The following is a 17,027-nucleotide window of genomic DNA, read 5'->3' as shown; positions in this document are numbered from 1 at the left end:
TTAAGAATCTGCAGAGTTGCCTTGAGAAACAATTTACTACGGATGTGACAGGCTTTATCTCCTTAAGTTAGACCAGAACTCAAACAGTCAATGATTCGATTTTTTTCAAAGTGCAAAATAAATAGCAAATCAATACAAAAGAACAGTAATTTTCCACTCAAGAGGTTGTTAAACCACACTTCAGATTAGTTTAATTCTGGCAACAGTAGTGGTGCTCAGGAATGGGCGGCATATGGTCCTGTACCCGATGAAGAGCTGTAGCTTTGGTACATAGGGCCCAGGCACACGCTCACTTTTTTTTTTTTTGCTTTACTACCCACACAAGCCTATCTACTCATGCAGATATCCAACCATTTACAGGGGCCTTGCATGTTTTTTTTTTCCTTTACACTAGAAATCTCTTGGTGCGTTTCTTTGAGTTACTGTAAGTGAAGGCAATATAAATGAAAATAACAAGTTAATACAACAGACTGCTCTGAGGTACCACACCGATGAAGGCCACAAGGCTGCATGCACCTCCTATTTCCATATTCCCAACCAAAATTATAATTGGAGGACGGCGTGTATTACTTTAAACAAGACTGCACATGTATGCACCTGCATGTCACAAAGCTAATGTATCGGGTATTAATGTAACCATGTGATCCACTTCATTCTAAAAATACAGCGTTGATGTTTGTTCGAGCTGAAAAGAGTTAAAGGACTCTTTGCAAACTATCGGTCCATTTCATTTGAGACAGAACCGGAGTGGCTATCAACCAGGAGGTCAAGATTGCCTCCAACTACCTGCTCATTTGCAACTCCAAAAAGATGAGCATTGGTTCTCATGGAGGAACATCTCAATCAACTCATGGTTGATAAGGGCCAGCACAGGCCTTTTGGTTCCTTAACATTTATTCAGCTTGACTTTAATTCAAAACATTTTTATGCTGTACTGTAGTTTCCCACATCCTTCCCAAAATTATAATAGTCAAGTTCCTGGATGGCCACTTCAGATAGCTTAGTTAGGTTCGGTGCATCATTGTTTTCCATATTCTCTGGTGCTGTAAAATTGAAGTTCTCATCCTCATAGTCCTCATGGGGCTCCATGTCTGGTGGGCCATCTGTATCAAAAAACAAAACGAAATTTATATTAGAAACATTTAACTGCCATGTTAGAGGATGTTGATCAAATACTGTTGTATTCTTCTCACCTTGTCCATCTGGAGAGACGTCCATTCCATGTTTGACCTTCATGTGTCTGCTAAGATTTCCCTTCAGGTTAAATTTACTCGAACAGCATGCACACTTGAAGGGTTTACTGCCTGCATGGAGGTGCATGTGGCCCAGGAGGTTGTACATTCGGTTAAATGACTTTCCGCACACCTGTGGAAAATGAATCAAAAAAGCTTTACAAACCAGATGGTGAAAGTGTCAAAGAGATGGTGTGAAGAGCGTTTTAAGTCTTACCTTGCACTTAAAGGGTTTCACAGGCAGGTGTACGATCATGTGAGTTTTGAGCGTCTGTTTTTGGACGAAAGATTTGAAGCACACGTGACACTGGAATGGCCGGACGCTGGCGTGGATTAACATGTGCCTCTTTAGGTTTGCAGACAATGTAAACTCTCGGGCACATACGTCACACTTAAACCCCTTTGTTCCCTAATGGGGAAAAAAGCACAACCAACAACTAAAATGTGCTAAATTGCTAAAGGTTTGATGCAAATTGTACATTTTAAATCATTTAGAATTTTATGACAGCAGTGAATAATTAGTCTAAACAATCAGCATACATATGAACTATTTGTTATGGTATCAACTGAACTACTCTACTGCAGTGTTTACACCTAAAGCTGGCTAGATAGATATTGTGCTACAATGGACATTGTTCAAAGGAAAATGACAGAGTGAAATTGAGAGGGAATTGAAAACGGAGGGATGAGAAAGGAGAAAAGAGGCCTTTACCAGAGGGAGGAGAGAGAGAGAGATGGGAGGAGTTAAAGAAAATAGTAGATTGTTAAAATCACATTAGGGTAAAGTAAGAGGTTGTAATAAAGGTAAGAGGAAAAAAGAAAGGCAAGGAAGAAAGAAAGAATAAAGGCAGAAAAATACAAGTGCAAACTGTCAGATAAATAGTTGGTAAGTCACTAAAACATTCGATGGGTATTTTTTGTACTGAGACATAATTTTACAGACATAATTCTAATGTAATGTAATATGATGTACAGTATATAATGTACATTATGAAAGATAATATATAATTATTCCTTTTAAAACATTCAAAAGAAAAAAGTTAGATAAGTTAGTTAAGTTTATACCGTAATCTATCACTATCCCTTTACGTTACTACTAGATTATGATCTAAATTGAAAAGCAGTTGGAATGACCCATTATAGCCAATAATTGAAACTATGGCTGATTTACAGTACTGAAAATCATAAAATTATTGTTCACGTAGTATGGGACCACACCATAACAGAGCATAAAGACACCAATACAACAGCAGCAAGGATATACAGCAGGGATGGAAATTAGCTTTGTGTTGTGGCTGGTAAACTCGCATCACCTACCAGCCAACGTGGCAGGTAAATAAAAGTAGCATACTGTTTCACCCGGACACTTTTAGAGGAGGCACGAATAAACGGCTTAAGTATTGTAGATCTTGTAGTATTAATTTTCACATGCAGTTACACATTGTCGGTTAAAAACAAGAAAGTGGCTGGTAAAAACATTGAGTGGCTGGTAGATTTTGGAATGCCAGCCACAGTGGCAGGTGGACAAAAAAGTTAATTTCCATCCCTGATACAGCTGTTCAAAAACACACTAATAGTCTCTGTACCTTGGTAGCGCGGGTCTGAGGCTTGTTTGTCTTGTGTGTTAGAGAGTGCTGGCGTAGCTGATGCAGTTGAAGAAACTGGAGGCCACACTGACTGCAGGAGAAGGAGCGCTGCGTTTGGTGCTTCAGCATGTGATTCTGCAGCTGGCTGCGGTAAGCAAACGACTTGTTGCACTGGCTACACTGGAAGGTGGAAGGTCCTTGGTGGCTCACCTGATGACGCTTCAGGTGGGCATAGGTAGGAAACTCCATGCCGCACTGCGGGCAGACGTGGCACCGGCCTCTTTCATGCTTTACTTCGTGAGCACGGAGTTCACTGGGGTAGGCAAAACCACGACGACAAAAACGGCAACTGTAGGGCTTCACATCGGTGTGCTGCAGCATGTGCCGCTTCAGGTGGCTGGTCTGGGTGAAGCCCTTCTTGCACACGGTGCACTTGTGTGGCCGCGTGCCCTGGTGCGTCAGCAGGTGAGTCTGTAGGTGGCTGGGCTGCTTGAAGAGTTTGCCGCAGTGTGGACACGCGTGTGGCTTGATGCCATTGTGGCCCAGGATGTGCGTGACCAGATTGTACTTCGAGGTGTACGACTTCTCACACATGCGGCACTTCCAGCGCTTCAAGCCCTCGCCAACGTCCACGCAGTACGACTCATTGATCTGGATGTTGATGTCCAGCCGGTCGATACGACGGCCACGGGGTGCCTCCCCTTCCACAGGCTCTGCCCAGAACATCCCCTCACTGTTCTCATCGAAGTCCCCGACCCCTTCCATCTCGCCTCCCTCGTAGCCAACCTCACTAGCCTGAAAATAGCTGCTAATTTCCTCGCCGCCGCTTCCTGCTTTCCCCATGCTATTTCTCCCGTTGTCCCTGTCCTCGCTCACCTCATCTACTCCTTTTTCATGTGTGTGGCTCCGGTTGCGTGAAGGCACCTCATGAGGTGTGTGGCTGTGGGAATGAGGGTGTAAATGTTGGTCAGGCGGAGGATGCGTACTCTTGGGGTCTCGGACGCAGGTGGTGCAGCAGTTATTGGGTTGGGGTTTGGGCAGGACCCTGTAGCTGGAGGGGTCCACCATCTGCATGCTATCTCTGGGCACCATGCTATTCATCATGTGAGTGCAAGAGGGCAAACCTGGAGTCACAACCTCTCCTTTAACGTGTAACGCCATGTCTTGGTGCTCTACAGGGGGTTTGCTGTTCTCAGGCTGCCCCTGCCACCTTCTCTCAACACAGCTGGAGTGCATGTGCCCATCCTCACCCAAATTCTCTCCAAGATAGTCGCCGTTGGCACCTATAAGCTGGTCGGCGTACTCGTAGTCCATTCTCTCACCTGGCGGAGCGGGGGACTCTTTGGGGTCTCCGGTATAGAAGCCGTTGGGGGCGATGGTGGCGCCAAAGACCTCGTTCTGTGAGATAAGTCCCAACACAGCAGCTTGGGCCAGCGACAGGACCACTACAGGGTCTGTCTGCGTGCCTGCGTCCATCTGCTGGTGCATGGCCTCAGAATAACATCTGACCAGCCGCTGTGTCTTCTCCTCCTGTAGAGCACACACATAAGCACATGCAGATAAGTTTAGTAGGCCTGCATGCCCAGTTTCTCTATTAGTTTTGAAACTACCTAAAATCATTTGCAAACTTTTATCTAAAGATATTGTGTGGTTAAGGTATTATGACTATCACACCATTGGCTGAACCGATATTGCCATGTCTGCTTGTTAAAACAAACAAACTGTTTGGTGCCACTAGTAAAAAAAAAAAAGATTCACCTTTGATTCATTGATTGGCTTAAATGTAGTTTCTCCAAAAATAAAAATGGTCATTTACTCACCCTCATGTCATTCCAAACCTGTATGACTTTGAAGAATGTTGGTAACCAAACAGTTTTGGTTACCATTGACTTTCATTGTATGAACAAAAAAACAGACATTTCTCAAAATATCTTGTGTGTTTCACAGAAGAAAGAAAGTCAGATTTGGAATGACGTGACGGTCAGTAAATGAGGACAAAAATGAGATTTATTTGGTGAACTCTCGCTTTAAAACTAGTTAACCCAGTCAGCGCTGTCTAGTATTCATACTTGCTACCTCTCCATCTCACTCACAAAACCTCATTCCCTCAGACAGGTGTCCCTTTTTAAGGAGGATTCCACACCTTAAGAAAATCCAAACTCTGCTCTAACATCATGCAAATCATGTAACAAAAGTAATTATGTAATGATGACTGCTAGTGGGTACTTTCAAGAACAACTGAATATTTTTAAAAAGGACAGTGAAAGTCTATACAGACTAAGAGAAAGAGAAGGAAGAAAGACAGACAGCAAGGAGAACGAGTGAGTTAACAGAAAGAGAAGTAGAAAAAGAGAGGGAGGGGCAGAGAGTGGCTGGGTGAGTGAGTGAGTGAGTGAGTGAGTGAGTGAGTGAGTGAGTGAGTGAAAGCAAGCATTAAAGAGAGTGAGAAAGAAATAGAAAGAGATTGAAAAAAATTAAAGACAGGCAAGATGAAGGATTAGGGTGTAAGAGAGACAATGGAGACTGAAAGCAGCTGAAATTCGAATTTAGAAACTGATCAAATTATAATTTAAAAAAAAATCACTGCAAATAAAACATTGTGGTCATTAAAAACAAGAATCAATCAGGTTCAGATATATACAAATATATGTTGTGCCATCTGATCAGGCCATTTAATTGGGCCATCCGGTTTAGTGAACACACACATACATACACAAACAATCTGCTAAACAAACTAAGCCCTCAGAAGGCATCGGAGCAGTTGCGAGTGGAACTCACCACATTTTTCTTGGTCTGTGGTTTCAGGTGTTTGAGAGATCTCATCCTGAGGCAAAGTCACAGGTTTGAATTCACCCGCTGCCCTCCCCTTCATACATTATATGTTCTCTGGACCAAAACAGACACTCTCTCCTCTGTGTTTCTCGTACTCTCTCTCTGTTCTCTGTGTATGCGTGTTCTCTTTTTCCTCTCTCACTCTTTTTCTCTCTCTGCTTTCCCCTCCCCCACTCCCCTCTCTCTCTTTTTCTGTCTCTCTCTCTTTGGCGCAAGCACACACATACACAGTGCTCTTTTCCCTCACTCCCTCCCCCTCTTTTTCATTTTTTCTTTCTTTCTTTCTCTCTCTTTCTTTCTTTCTTTCTGTCTTTCTCTTCCTCTTAGCCTTTCCAACTGTCTCACTCATACACTTGTGAAACACGTTTGAGAACACAAACATTTATGCTGTGAAAAGATTGTGAGCTCAGCCATAAAGGTATGGGCATACATGTACATCACAGCGAGCACACAAAGAGAAGATGTGTTTGACAGAGCGTAAAAACAGAAGCAAGCCGCAAGAAAGTATTTTAAGAGAAATACAGAAGACATATTCTATAAAACAATCCGGATACGAGATCAAATTAAAGAGTACAAAATGGATATGTATAAGCGTATAAGCAGAAGGGAAAAAAAATCATCAGACAGGTTCCAGTAAATGTCTAGCAGGCTGAGAGAGCATACATGCATCTGAGAGAGTCTGTGCCAGGCGAGGACCTTTTGGCCTGTGCGCTGAGAAACAGGAGCGTTCAGCTTGTCTGTTTTAATGCTCAGCAGACACTATGTGATGTGTATTTATGATCTCACATATGAGAATCCATTTTTTATTGTCAAGCTGTTATTATGCATTTAAGCTTTGCTATTCTTCATATCCCTTCAAAAACATTTATATGGCATTCTCTCCATGTGAGTCAGTCTACGTTACGTGATTGTCACACATTCAAAAGATACAGGTACACGCACACAAAATGAAGCTGTGAAATAAAGCATGTAACATGAATGGAATGGTATGAAATGGAAAGTCACCCTATCTATTTTCTAAATGCATGTTATTGATCTCATTCATTGTGAAGGATTCATCCATGCATGTTTTTTTTATCTTGTAATTTTTAATCAGAATGTCATGACTTGGATCTTCCAATGAAATGACAGACTTTTCTCTGGTGACACATGCTGGACTTTTCCAATCATTTGGTCTGCATAAACCCCACCCCTTTCTTAAAATCAACGCTCAGGGTCACATTCAGATATGCCTCCATCCAATCAACAACCAAAGAATTGAACCAAATCCCCACCATACTTCTTTTTGATAATCTAATTTACTTGGATGTCCATCACAATACAGAAGAAAAGATCTGTTGCTACATTTGTTACATCGCAGCTTCAACAAACAAACTTGGTATGGACAAAATCATTAATTACAGGATGTCGATTTTGATCTGCAATTTATGACATCCACTCAAATTCAAACCACAATAAGTAAACCATTAAGCAATAAGGTATGAGAAGCTGTGCTATATAGGCTGTGTCCGAAAGCTTAGGCATCTGACTTCGCAGCCTCGCTGCCCTATCAGACAATGACTTTCCAAGCAGTGTTTGTGCACTCACGAAAACTGACACCTCACAAAACTGATTTCGGACAGACTACTGAGGCAGCATAACAGTTTAATGATCTACAAAATGGAGAGAGCTTTTGTGATAACTAAGCGAATATTTAATTACTACAATAGTGATTTCTCGCTATAGAAATTACATTGAAAGTGGAAAATGTTGGTCAAAAACGTACATTTACACACAAACTGACCACCAAACGCAACTTTTAGGCGGAATCTTTATTTTTCTAGCTCAACTGTCACAGAATGGAACGCACAGGATTGTGGGATATCAAAAGACAGCGAAGGATACATCTATGCTGCCTTCAAAAATCGATCAGATGAAGGTATCTCAGGAGACAGGAAGTGAAGCTAGCTTTGGATTTGGACGTGCCTTGATGCCTTCCTAGTTCCTACCATGGAATGCATCTTCCGAAGGCACCATTTTTAAGATTTTGGACGCAGCCAAAGTCACAACTAATCAGTGTGCATTATTTAGTTTGAGTTTAATTACAAAACTATATATACACATAATTATGAATATGGCTTTGCACTCAGATTCATGAAAGGAGAACAAATCTGTGTGAAATGCTCGCAAAGCCATTCTTGAAACGTCATTTATGTAAAACCATTCCATACAGAAATTCATTCTGCTTGTGTTTCATGAATGAGGCCCATTGTTCATTAGTGATTAAAGTTAATTTATAACTGTGGTATATAATTACACCTTATTTCTACATTAATTCGCAATTATTAAGCGAGTATTGGTTTTTAATGGATTCAAGATAAGTACATACCACCATATAAAATGGCTGAGAGAGAGAAGGATTGTGAAAGAAGAGAAAATGGAGGGATGAGGGAGGAGAAGAGAAGCCTTTGCCTGTGAGGAGGGAGGGGGGTATTGTGAGAGAGCAAATGGCGAGAGCAATCGAGGGAGAGAGGGGAGGAGATAAAGAGAACAGGATAGGGAGGGGAGAGAGAGAGAGAGAGAGAGAGAGAGAGAGAGAGAGAGAGAGAGAGAGAGAGAGAGAGAGAGAGAGAGAGAGAGAGAGAGAGAGAGAGAGAGAGAGAGAGAGAGAGAGAGAGAGAGAGAGAGAGAGAGAGAGAGAGAGGAGGGAGGGGAATGATACAGAAAGAGAGAAATGGGGAAAAAGGGAGAATCGAATGAAAAGGGAACGATGGAGGAAAAAAGTAAGAAAAGATAAAAAGTAAACTGTGTGTTGTAGGGGTATTTAATGAGAACAAATGGAAAAGAAAAAAAGGAGAGAGAGAATTCAAAACATTGGGGGAGGGGAAGGAAGAGAGAGAGAGAAAGACTGAAAGGGTCTCCACTGAGAAAGGTCTGCACATCTTAGTAATATACCAAGGAATGTGGTACAATGTAATGAATTAAAATTAATAGCAATATTATGAAATCAAGTGTGCAAAGAAGTTGAATAATACTCAGCAAGGGCAATCACAAGATACAAATCATATATTCAGATATAAGCAATGTTTTGACAGTTAATATGCAATTAATACGAATAGTGTTTAGCATTTCTAGCCTAGTCAAAACAGAAATGTAACATTAACACTGCATCAACACTAGAACTGACAAAAATGTATATACATTTTCAAATCCATTCATATTTCTCTGAATCTGATTACAGTAGAGCTAAACCCATCTGTCACAGGACAGATCACAATAAGAGGCCTGATAACTGTTTTGACTAAATGTGTAGCAGAACTGGTGTTTTGAATCCTTTTGTAAATCATGAAAGCACTAGCAAAGGACAACTAACCAATTAAACTAAAATACAAACAGACTCTATAGAGGCAGGCATGCAACAAATAAAACACTAGCCTAGCCACCATCTCAACTACTTTTAAGTTGTGATTTTACAATCTTGAATAACAAAGGCAGAACAATCCCTGCAATAGCATCTCCATTAAAAATCTTCTATCAACACTTAAGTATTACTATAAGCATGTTTTTTTTGTTTGTTTGTTTTTAGAAAATGATGGAAAGAAAAATCATTCATTTGCTATTTTTACTCCTCTGCAACTGTCTTTGTTGTCTCAAATCTAAAACTAATATAGATGCTGGCCACATGCAAACAGAAACTATTTTTGTTTGACCACACAAAGGGAATGATTGCTTTTCCTGACTGCATTTAGAGAGTGTTCAGAGCAGCAAAGGTACAGCAGGTAGCTGTAATACCCAGATAAAGAGCACTGTGGCATGAATCACTGGACTATGTTTCCAATAGCATCTAGGTCATTCAAGCCTATGCTGTGCTATATAAATATCACATAATAAGGTTTACATTATAACAAAGCAAGACTTACAACATAGAAGATATCCCATGTAGCAAAGTCTTTAAACAATCTCAACTGCATCTATATTTTTAACAAATATAGTACATCCATTGTCGTTTATTATCTTTCATGCCTCTTCGTTGCATGATAGCACATGAAGTTCATCTGCACCACTTCATTATCTACAAATTGTGCCATTCTTTTTATAAGAAAAAAAGGTGTATTTTTAGTCCAAATTTTAACAACACCAATAATAATAGAGCATTACATCAAGCAAGCAGAAACGTATATACAAGAATTAGAAACTACCATCTGTCCCAACCAAACATCTCAAGTAGAGCTACTTTAATAAAAGATTGACTTTTAGATTTGTGAAGGTTATAATGCTAATAAAGACCACTAATATCATTCTCATCTACAGATACCTGGGTGAAACACAGCTGATTGTCACTAAGGAGTGCGTGATAGAGGGAAACCGGGGTGTTACAGCATTAAAAAAATAATAGAAATGGTAAATGCCTCATAGAGCATAGCCTAATTGACACCCCACATCTCTCATCAACTGTCTTTATAAGAGCGATTCACACCTCGTGTAACAAAAACTAACATCTGTAGGCCTACGTCTTCTGCCATCCTTTGCCTCATCAAACCTATTCATTACCATATACGCATTTAAAAAAAAAAAAAACAGAGGTAGACTGACATGTGTTTTTTAATGACCGATACCAGAATAGCAGAGTGACCAATTGCTGATATACATCTACTGTACATAAGTATTGCTATTTACATAAACAACTTAAATAGTGACAGATGAGTGTAAATTAAACAGCATAAATTAAATAAACACATATTCTCGATATTTATTCAAAATTCATAGAGTTGGAAGACTTTGAAACTGATTTAAGCACGTGAACCACCCATTCACACCAAGAAGGATAACTACGACAACTATAAAGTTTTAATAATCGTTCTAAACTCATCTATAACAATACCCTGTTCACCCCAACAATGATAACTATAAAGATAACAATAACGATAACTATATCGACACTAACGGATAATAACATTCTGTTTATTATACAGACAGTTATGTCATCTGCTGCTTTAAAAGCTCAAGCTCTTTAAAGTCGGGTGGGTTCTTATTGGCAGTCAATGTTTTTTTCGTTCATCAGATTTTTAAAAATAAGTGATTCCAATGATATCGTTCCTCTGTGTTGTTATCGCCATAGCTGTGATTTGGACTCCCCTATTATCGTTGAATTAAGGCCTGTCACACAAAGAACAAGAACTACAAAGATAACTATAATTAAAAAAATATTAGGTTGTCTCCTGTTGCGTCATCTGTGATGCTATTGGGAAGCATGCTATAGACCAATTTTCAGCCGACGTCACAGTTACGTCACGACGCTAGCTGGTGGCAGAACAAAGGGAAAACTGGAGGCGGCAAATACAAACCAGCACAGATTCGGCTACAAAATAAGGATCTTAAATTCTTCTTATTATTATTAAATGTCATCTTGTTGTGTTGTTGGGTGCAAGAATCAATGAAAAATTAATATGCTTTATCTGCTATTTTTTATTTCTAGAAATATTCACCTCATTAAAATTGCACCGTAATGTCCCTCTTTACATTGTCGTCTTCTCGGCGCTGGCTAGGCAGAACTGCAGATCGTACCACACAAGTCTTGTACATGACCATTCAGCACATAGTTATAGGCATCTAAAGATTTACATGCCCTCCGTTTCTCTATCAGGTTGGTGTAGAAGTCAGGCCACTCAACCGGAGGTAACGTTAACGTTAATCCTGTCAGATCCTCAATGAGTGTACGGGTCAGCCAATCTGGTTCCGTCCGATTAAAATTAACTTTTACAAATAACAATCGTGGTCCTGGACAGTGAGTGACCTTGCACATTAAGATAAAATCGGATTTTCTCCAGTCATTGTTAAAAACAAGCTAACAAAACTTGCAGACTTTACGTTAGTGAAGCGGCCAGAGGGATCGTTCTGCCACCACTTAAGCTCCGCCCACATAAAAACGTCACCATGTTTACCAACTGAAAATTGGTCTATGCTATTTGGACAGAAGACGAGACAGAGTTCGCAAATGTTTTGCGAAAAAACATAGTAGCAACACTGCATGAACGCAAAGTCTCGTTCCCTCATTTCAGGGAACCGAGGTTACATCAGTAACCAGAGATTACCATCAGTAATCTCAACGTTGGTCATCTGTGGCGCTATGGGGAACGTGCTCCAATCACGCAGTGGTATGCGGAGGGTGCTCAAGCCCTAATTACAATATCTCACAAGCACTTACACGGCCAAGCATGCGAATAATACAAGAGATAGACGCGGTGAATTTTAGCGCTTAAAATAACTCTATCTAAGTGACGCATCCAGCTACAGCGACAGTGAGAAGGAAACAGTGAATCTCAAGCAGTAGTCTCTTCTTCGAGACTGAGTAACTGGGACAGCTTTCCCCGAAAGGTGTGGACCTTGACGCTTCGTGAAGGGATGACGCTTGGCCCCACGAGTCCTTAGGACGCACCGGTAGCTGTCGGGATGAGGAGCGCTGTGCAGATAACGAGCGAGAGAGAAAAAGGAAGAGGGTCTTCGGCACGCTTTGGTGTTAAATGTTTAATCACTCTCGATTGTTTTTGAGCCTTGGTGAAGCGCTCCGCAAAGGACTCCATCGAGTAACCAAATAATCCAGAGGGGTTAACAGGGGCGTTAAGAAGGACAGCTTTCTCTGCATCCTTAACATTATTGACAGTCAGCCAGGTGGCAGTCCAACACAACCAAACTCCCCTTCATGTGGCCGATGGATTGGGCTTTCACCTTAGTAGCCCGCAGGGTGAGGTCAGTAGCCAGGCTGGAGGAACTACTCGTCCAACCTGCTGCGCTCTGGTTCCACATGAGGGATCACTCCACGTTGAGTTCCTCCACTGCTTTAGACAGCACGCGGAACGGCTCCTCGTCCGCATATCAGTGTTGCTGCGGTGGGTAGCGGAGTCATCTATGGGGCTGGCAGACCAGTCCACTGTATCAGACGACGCCATATCTACAGCGGCCTTTCCTCAACGGGCGCTCCAAATGAGATGGAAGGGGCCGGGAGCTTGTTTCCCAAAGCATCACAGATGACGCAACGTTGAGAGACAGATATTGAAAGGGAACTAGCTATTAGCGATAAGGGACTGTTTATTATAAGCACACGCAGCATTCATCGTGTCTTCCACTGTAAATTCACGAACTCTCTAAAGTCGGGTGAATTCTGATTGGCTGTAAATATTTTTATCGGTCGTCATCAAGAAAAAAAAATCATTTTGAAATTGATTCCAACAATATCGTTTATCTGTGCCATTATAGTTATAGTGTGGGCTATGCTATTCTTTTACATTTAGAACGATTTTTAAAACTGTATCATTAACATTAGTTATCATACTTGGCGTGAATAGGCCTTTAGAATGATTAATAAAACTTTATAGTTATTGTTCTTTGTGTGAACAGCCTTTAATGACACAAATTAATGATATTGTTGGAAAGAGAAAAAAAAAAAAGCTTGAGCATTTAAAGCGACATATCACCTGCATGTGATAAATATCATTCTTGGTGTGAACAGATCTTAAGTAGGTAATATAGTAATTTAATTCAAAATCTTCATATTGGTCTATCACTTAACAAAATCATACACCTAATAGTCCTATACATTCATTTTTGGACAGCATCGTCTTCAAAAGTCACATTTAAACACCATGCTTCATGCAAGGTCAGTCTGAATACATGAGATGCAAACTGTCACCCAAATGGTAAAAGTAGCTAAACAGCTACTTTTCTTTCAGCACGCAGAGCATCTGATCTGAAGATGCGTGACAATTATGCACCTGACCTGCGCTCAGAGATGTAGGCAAACAATCGCAGTGATCATCGGTGTTTAATATATTCACTCACTATCTTTAAAATAAATATGGCAACGAATACCCATGAACCACACCACGACAAATCCCAAGCAAATTCACTAGCCAGCTAGCTACATCTTAAAACTTCCCCACATTATTCAGCATCTCCAGCTACATTTAGTCCAAATGTAAAGAGTTGTGAAAAGAAACTTCAGAGAGGGAAACTTGAATCCAGTCTGCACGGGGATGGGCCTGTCTTAAGTTTTGTTCCGGTCAAACAGTGAGCTAGGCTAACCGAAGGCGAGTGTGGCCTGCTCTATTCGTTTATGCGGCTCTTTTTCACTCCCTCCATTCCCCTCCCGACGCCATCTGTTTGTGCCATGAGAGAATGTGGAAGTAAAAAGAAACCTCGACATTTTGGCTCTATAAAATGACCCAAATACGGAATCGCTCCCTCGGAAATACGAGCTCAAATCGTAATGTAGATGCCAGATGAAAAGCGGAAATGTAAATATCAGCATCCAGTTCAGAGTGCACAATATATTTTGAGGCCAGTTATACATAAATCGGTGAGTTTCGCTGGGATAGATAGACAGTGGGACAGTCGGCCTTTTTTCGGGGGCTATTCGATCAGTTTCGTTTTCTGTTTCTATGGCAATAATGAACGGACCGTTGTCGAACTTACCACGCTCCAAAAATCGGGTGTATACGTTGAAAACACTTTGGAAGATTTGAATGTCGCTTTCTAGTTTGAATTGTTGCTGGTCTGGTTCTCTGTGTTCGGCAGGAAGGAAGGAAGGAAGAAGGGAATGAGAGAAAGAGTGACGTGAACGAATAAACAGCCCGGGCTCCTCCTCGCTGTCACAAGTAAATGATGGAGCTCATGGGCACACAAATATGTGCCCATACCTTTTGAATTTAATGCAAACATTGGCAACACAGGCAATGGTATTTGTAAAAGAAATTTACAGAAATTGAGAAATATGACCAAATTACATGCTTTTCAAAGCACTGAATTTATAGTTTTAAATCATAAAGCAGTATGTGTATTCTGTATCTGTGTTCAATTTGCATTTTTGTTTTGGGTAATTTATATATAATTGGAAGACTTGTACATATAATGGACGTTAGAGGACGCTTCACTACCCTTATTTATACATCGCTAGAGCAGCATGTGTAGTTTCTCGCACAAACAGAAGAGGTCGCCCTGTCATTATATATAGTGAATTACTTCATAAAATGGGAGTAGTTTATTTTAAATTACAATACATTGGTGTATTTAATGGGGAACATTTTTAAATTAAATTAAAGCTAATAAAAGCTAGCAGCTATCACTCTACAACTCTCCCCTGGTTTCCCATTCAAGCTACGCAGGGTTGAGCCTGGCCAGTTCCTGGATGGGAGACCTCCTGGGGAACATGATGATTGCTGTTGAAAAAAGGGTGTGTGGTCTGTGGGGGTCCAATTGTGTAACCTAGGTATCCTGGCCAATTTGCATATTGTCTTTTATCAATCATGGCCTCCTACTTATTCCCATTTGCACTGGTGGTAAAGGACCCATTCTGTGACGTGTTTGAGTGTGTGAAAAATGCAATATGAGTGTAAAGTGCTGTAATTCACGGTTCCAAAGTTGGCCAATATTGGCTAAATTACATGCTTGTACAGGGATTTTATTAGGTGTGACAGTAAAACAGTAGCTACAAAGCAAGGGTTTAGTGGAAGTATAAAAAGTGCATAAATGATTGTGGATCAGTTGCTTGTTGGAGAAGTTCATAATGAGAATAAGTGAGGTAAAGGTTTCTCACCTTTATTCTGAACATTTGGCTTCAGATGTGTTTTTTTCTGTAAACCATTTGTAGTGTCAAACAATGGTAAAGCACACATAAAATATATTTTGATGCATTGAATATTGATATTTGATTCAAGTTTATTTATACAGTGTTTCATAAAAGTTTATATTATAATTTGCTATAAAATTAAGATGTTATAATTTGATGGATTTTTTTCTCCTGGATTCCCATGAAGTTATTGCTCAGGGTCAGTGCTGATCTGAACTGAGATAGAGATCTGTTTCTTTGCATTGCATCATGTCCCCTCAACATCTGTGACCATTGGGACCTCCAAGCTGGAAAACTGAGCGTGTGAGTGTGTGTTTGACCCTACCGAAATTGTATTAGGCTTCAAGTGTTTCCATCCCATCGGGATGCACATAGAAGGAGTAATCATTGTGACTCAAAATGTGTCCTGAATGCAGGAATTATAACATACAGCTTGCTTATACACATATACAAGTATGTATCTTGTGTACATGTGCACAAGCACATACACTAACAGGTGGTTACTGTGCTATAAGCCAGAACATTATTTCAGCTCTTGATATCTGAATGTGTGAAAGAATCCTTTCTCCTTCTCTGGGTGTGTATCCACACCCACAGCAGGGTGTGTATAGATCCAGTGGGAGAGATTAGCTTGAGAGTTTCTGGCCGTAATTCAGTGCTGAGTGAATCATAAAATGAACATCCACACACACACACACAACACATGAATGACCATCTACTCTCCCACATTCAGTGACACACCACCACCCTCTGTGTACAATGTGAATGGAGCGGCATTCAGCACGGGGTTGACAGGTCTGTTTTAGCCCAGTTCCCATCATGCAGAGCTGGCCTTGTGTTTTAGGACAAGACTCTCATTAGTATCAAGCCTGGGCATACTGAGTGGAACTAATGATGAGAAGTGAGGTCTAAAACAGCACTTTATGTCCTGGCTGGTCTTTTATTAGGGTCAGCGCTACTTTCATTTCAGAGATCCAGAGATTTTTTTTTTTCTGTCAAGATATTCAGTTATACTTTGTACTTGTTTGAAACCAACCTGTTGACAGAGAAACTGGAATCAGTTTGTTGAGCAGCTAAAGAAAAAGGTCAGGGCATTGACTTTAAACATCCTGCTCTCAGTTTCTGTCTTTCTCTCAGCCTCCCACCCCCCATCCCTTTTTTCTTTCACCATTTCTCTCACTTGATTCCTGTTTTGTTGCTCTGAGAGATGAGGTAACAGTCCCTAGAGCACTATCCATTCTCATTCAATTTTCATTCAAATATGTCTTGCAAACAACCCTGAATGATCCAAAGAGTGTCCTCTGAGCAGAAAATAAGCCGATACTTTAGTTTAGTGTTGCATAGTGATGACAACATTATCAGCATTTTTACTCTGAAATAACCATTTATTTTTATGTGTACAGTTCACAAACAAACAAACTGAGTTATGACAACTCATTATTTCAGAGAGTTTGCTGGATGGTCAGGTCATCATTAGACTGTTTTTCTTGTTTTAACGTTTCAAGAATACAGCTGACCCACATATAGACTCCATGAAGGCCTGTATCTGACATTAGTGTCAAGTTTCATTTTGATAAAAACTTCACTTAGAACCAAACTGCTATGAAACTGTGTTAGATTCCACTACCTTTCCCTTATTGCATACGCATAAAAGTCACATCCTCATTTCATCCTAATTTTATCATTCAAATTAGAATTCTGTCATTATTTTCTCACCCTCATGTCGTCCAAACCTGTATGACTTTGTTTATGGAGTTTGGGTTCCTTGCTATTGTC

General features: G+C 40.5%; 1 protein-coding gene across 2 annotated transcripts; it reads right to left on the bottom strand.

Annotated features, from left to right (window-relative positions):
• Positions 1-89: 89 nt before the first annotated feature.
• On the bottom strand, positions 90-14,252 carry znf710b (zinc finger protein 710b). 2 transcript variants are annotated; one of them, XM_056267305.1, is made up of 5 exons: positions 14,099-14,252; positions 2,819-4,348; positions 1,450-1,641; positions 1,194-1,365; positions 90-1,103 (listed from the first exon to the last, which is right to left on the bottom strand). In XM_056267305.1, the coding sequence occupies exons 2-5, from the start codon at positions 4,304-4,306 to the stop codon at positions 925-927; spliced, it is 2,031 nt and encodes a 676-aa protein (XP_056123280.1). In that variant the 5' UTR covers positions 4,307-4,348; positions 14,099-14,252; the 3' UTR covers positions 90-924. The 2 variants fall into 2 exon arrangements, with proteins under 2 accessions (XP_056123280.1, XP_056123279.1); XM_056267304.1 differs by lacking the exon at positions 14,099-14,252 and adding an exon at positions 5,597-5,811.
• Between the last annotated feature and the right edge of the window lie 2,775 nt (positions 14,253-17,027).

Source organism: Rhinichthys klamathensis, unplaced genomic scaffold (assembly GCF_029890125.1).
Source record: "Rhinichthys klamathensis goyatoka isolate OS25496 unplaced genomic scaffold, OSU_Roscu_1.1 h1tg000258l_1, whole genome shotgun sequence".
Classification (NCBI taxonomy): domain Eukaryota; kingdom Metazoa; phylum Chordata; class Actinopteri; order Cypriniformes; family Leuciscidae; genus Rhinichthys; species Rhinichthys klamathensis.
The sequence above is the reverse complement of the archived record's forward strand: the minus strand, read 5'-3'. Positions and strand labels throughout refer to the sequence as shown.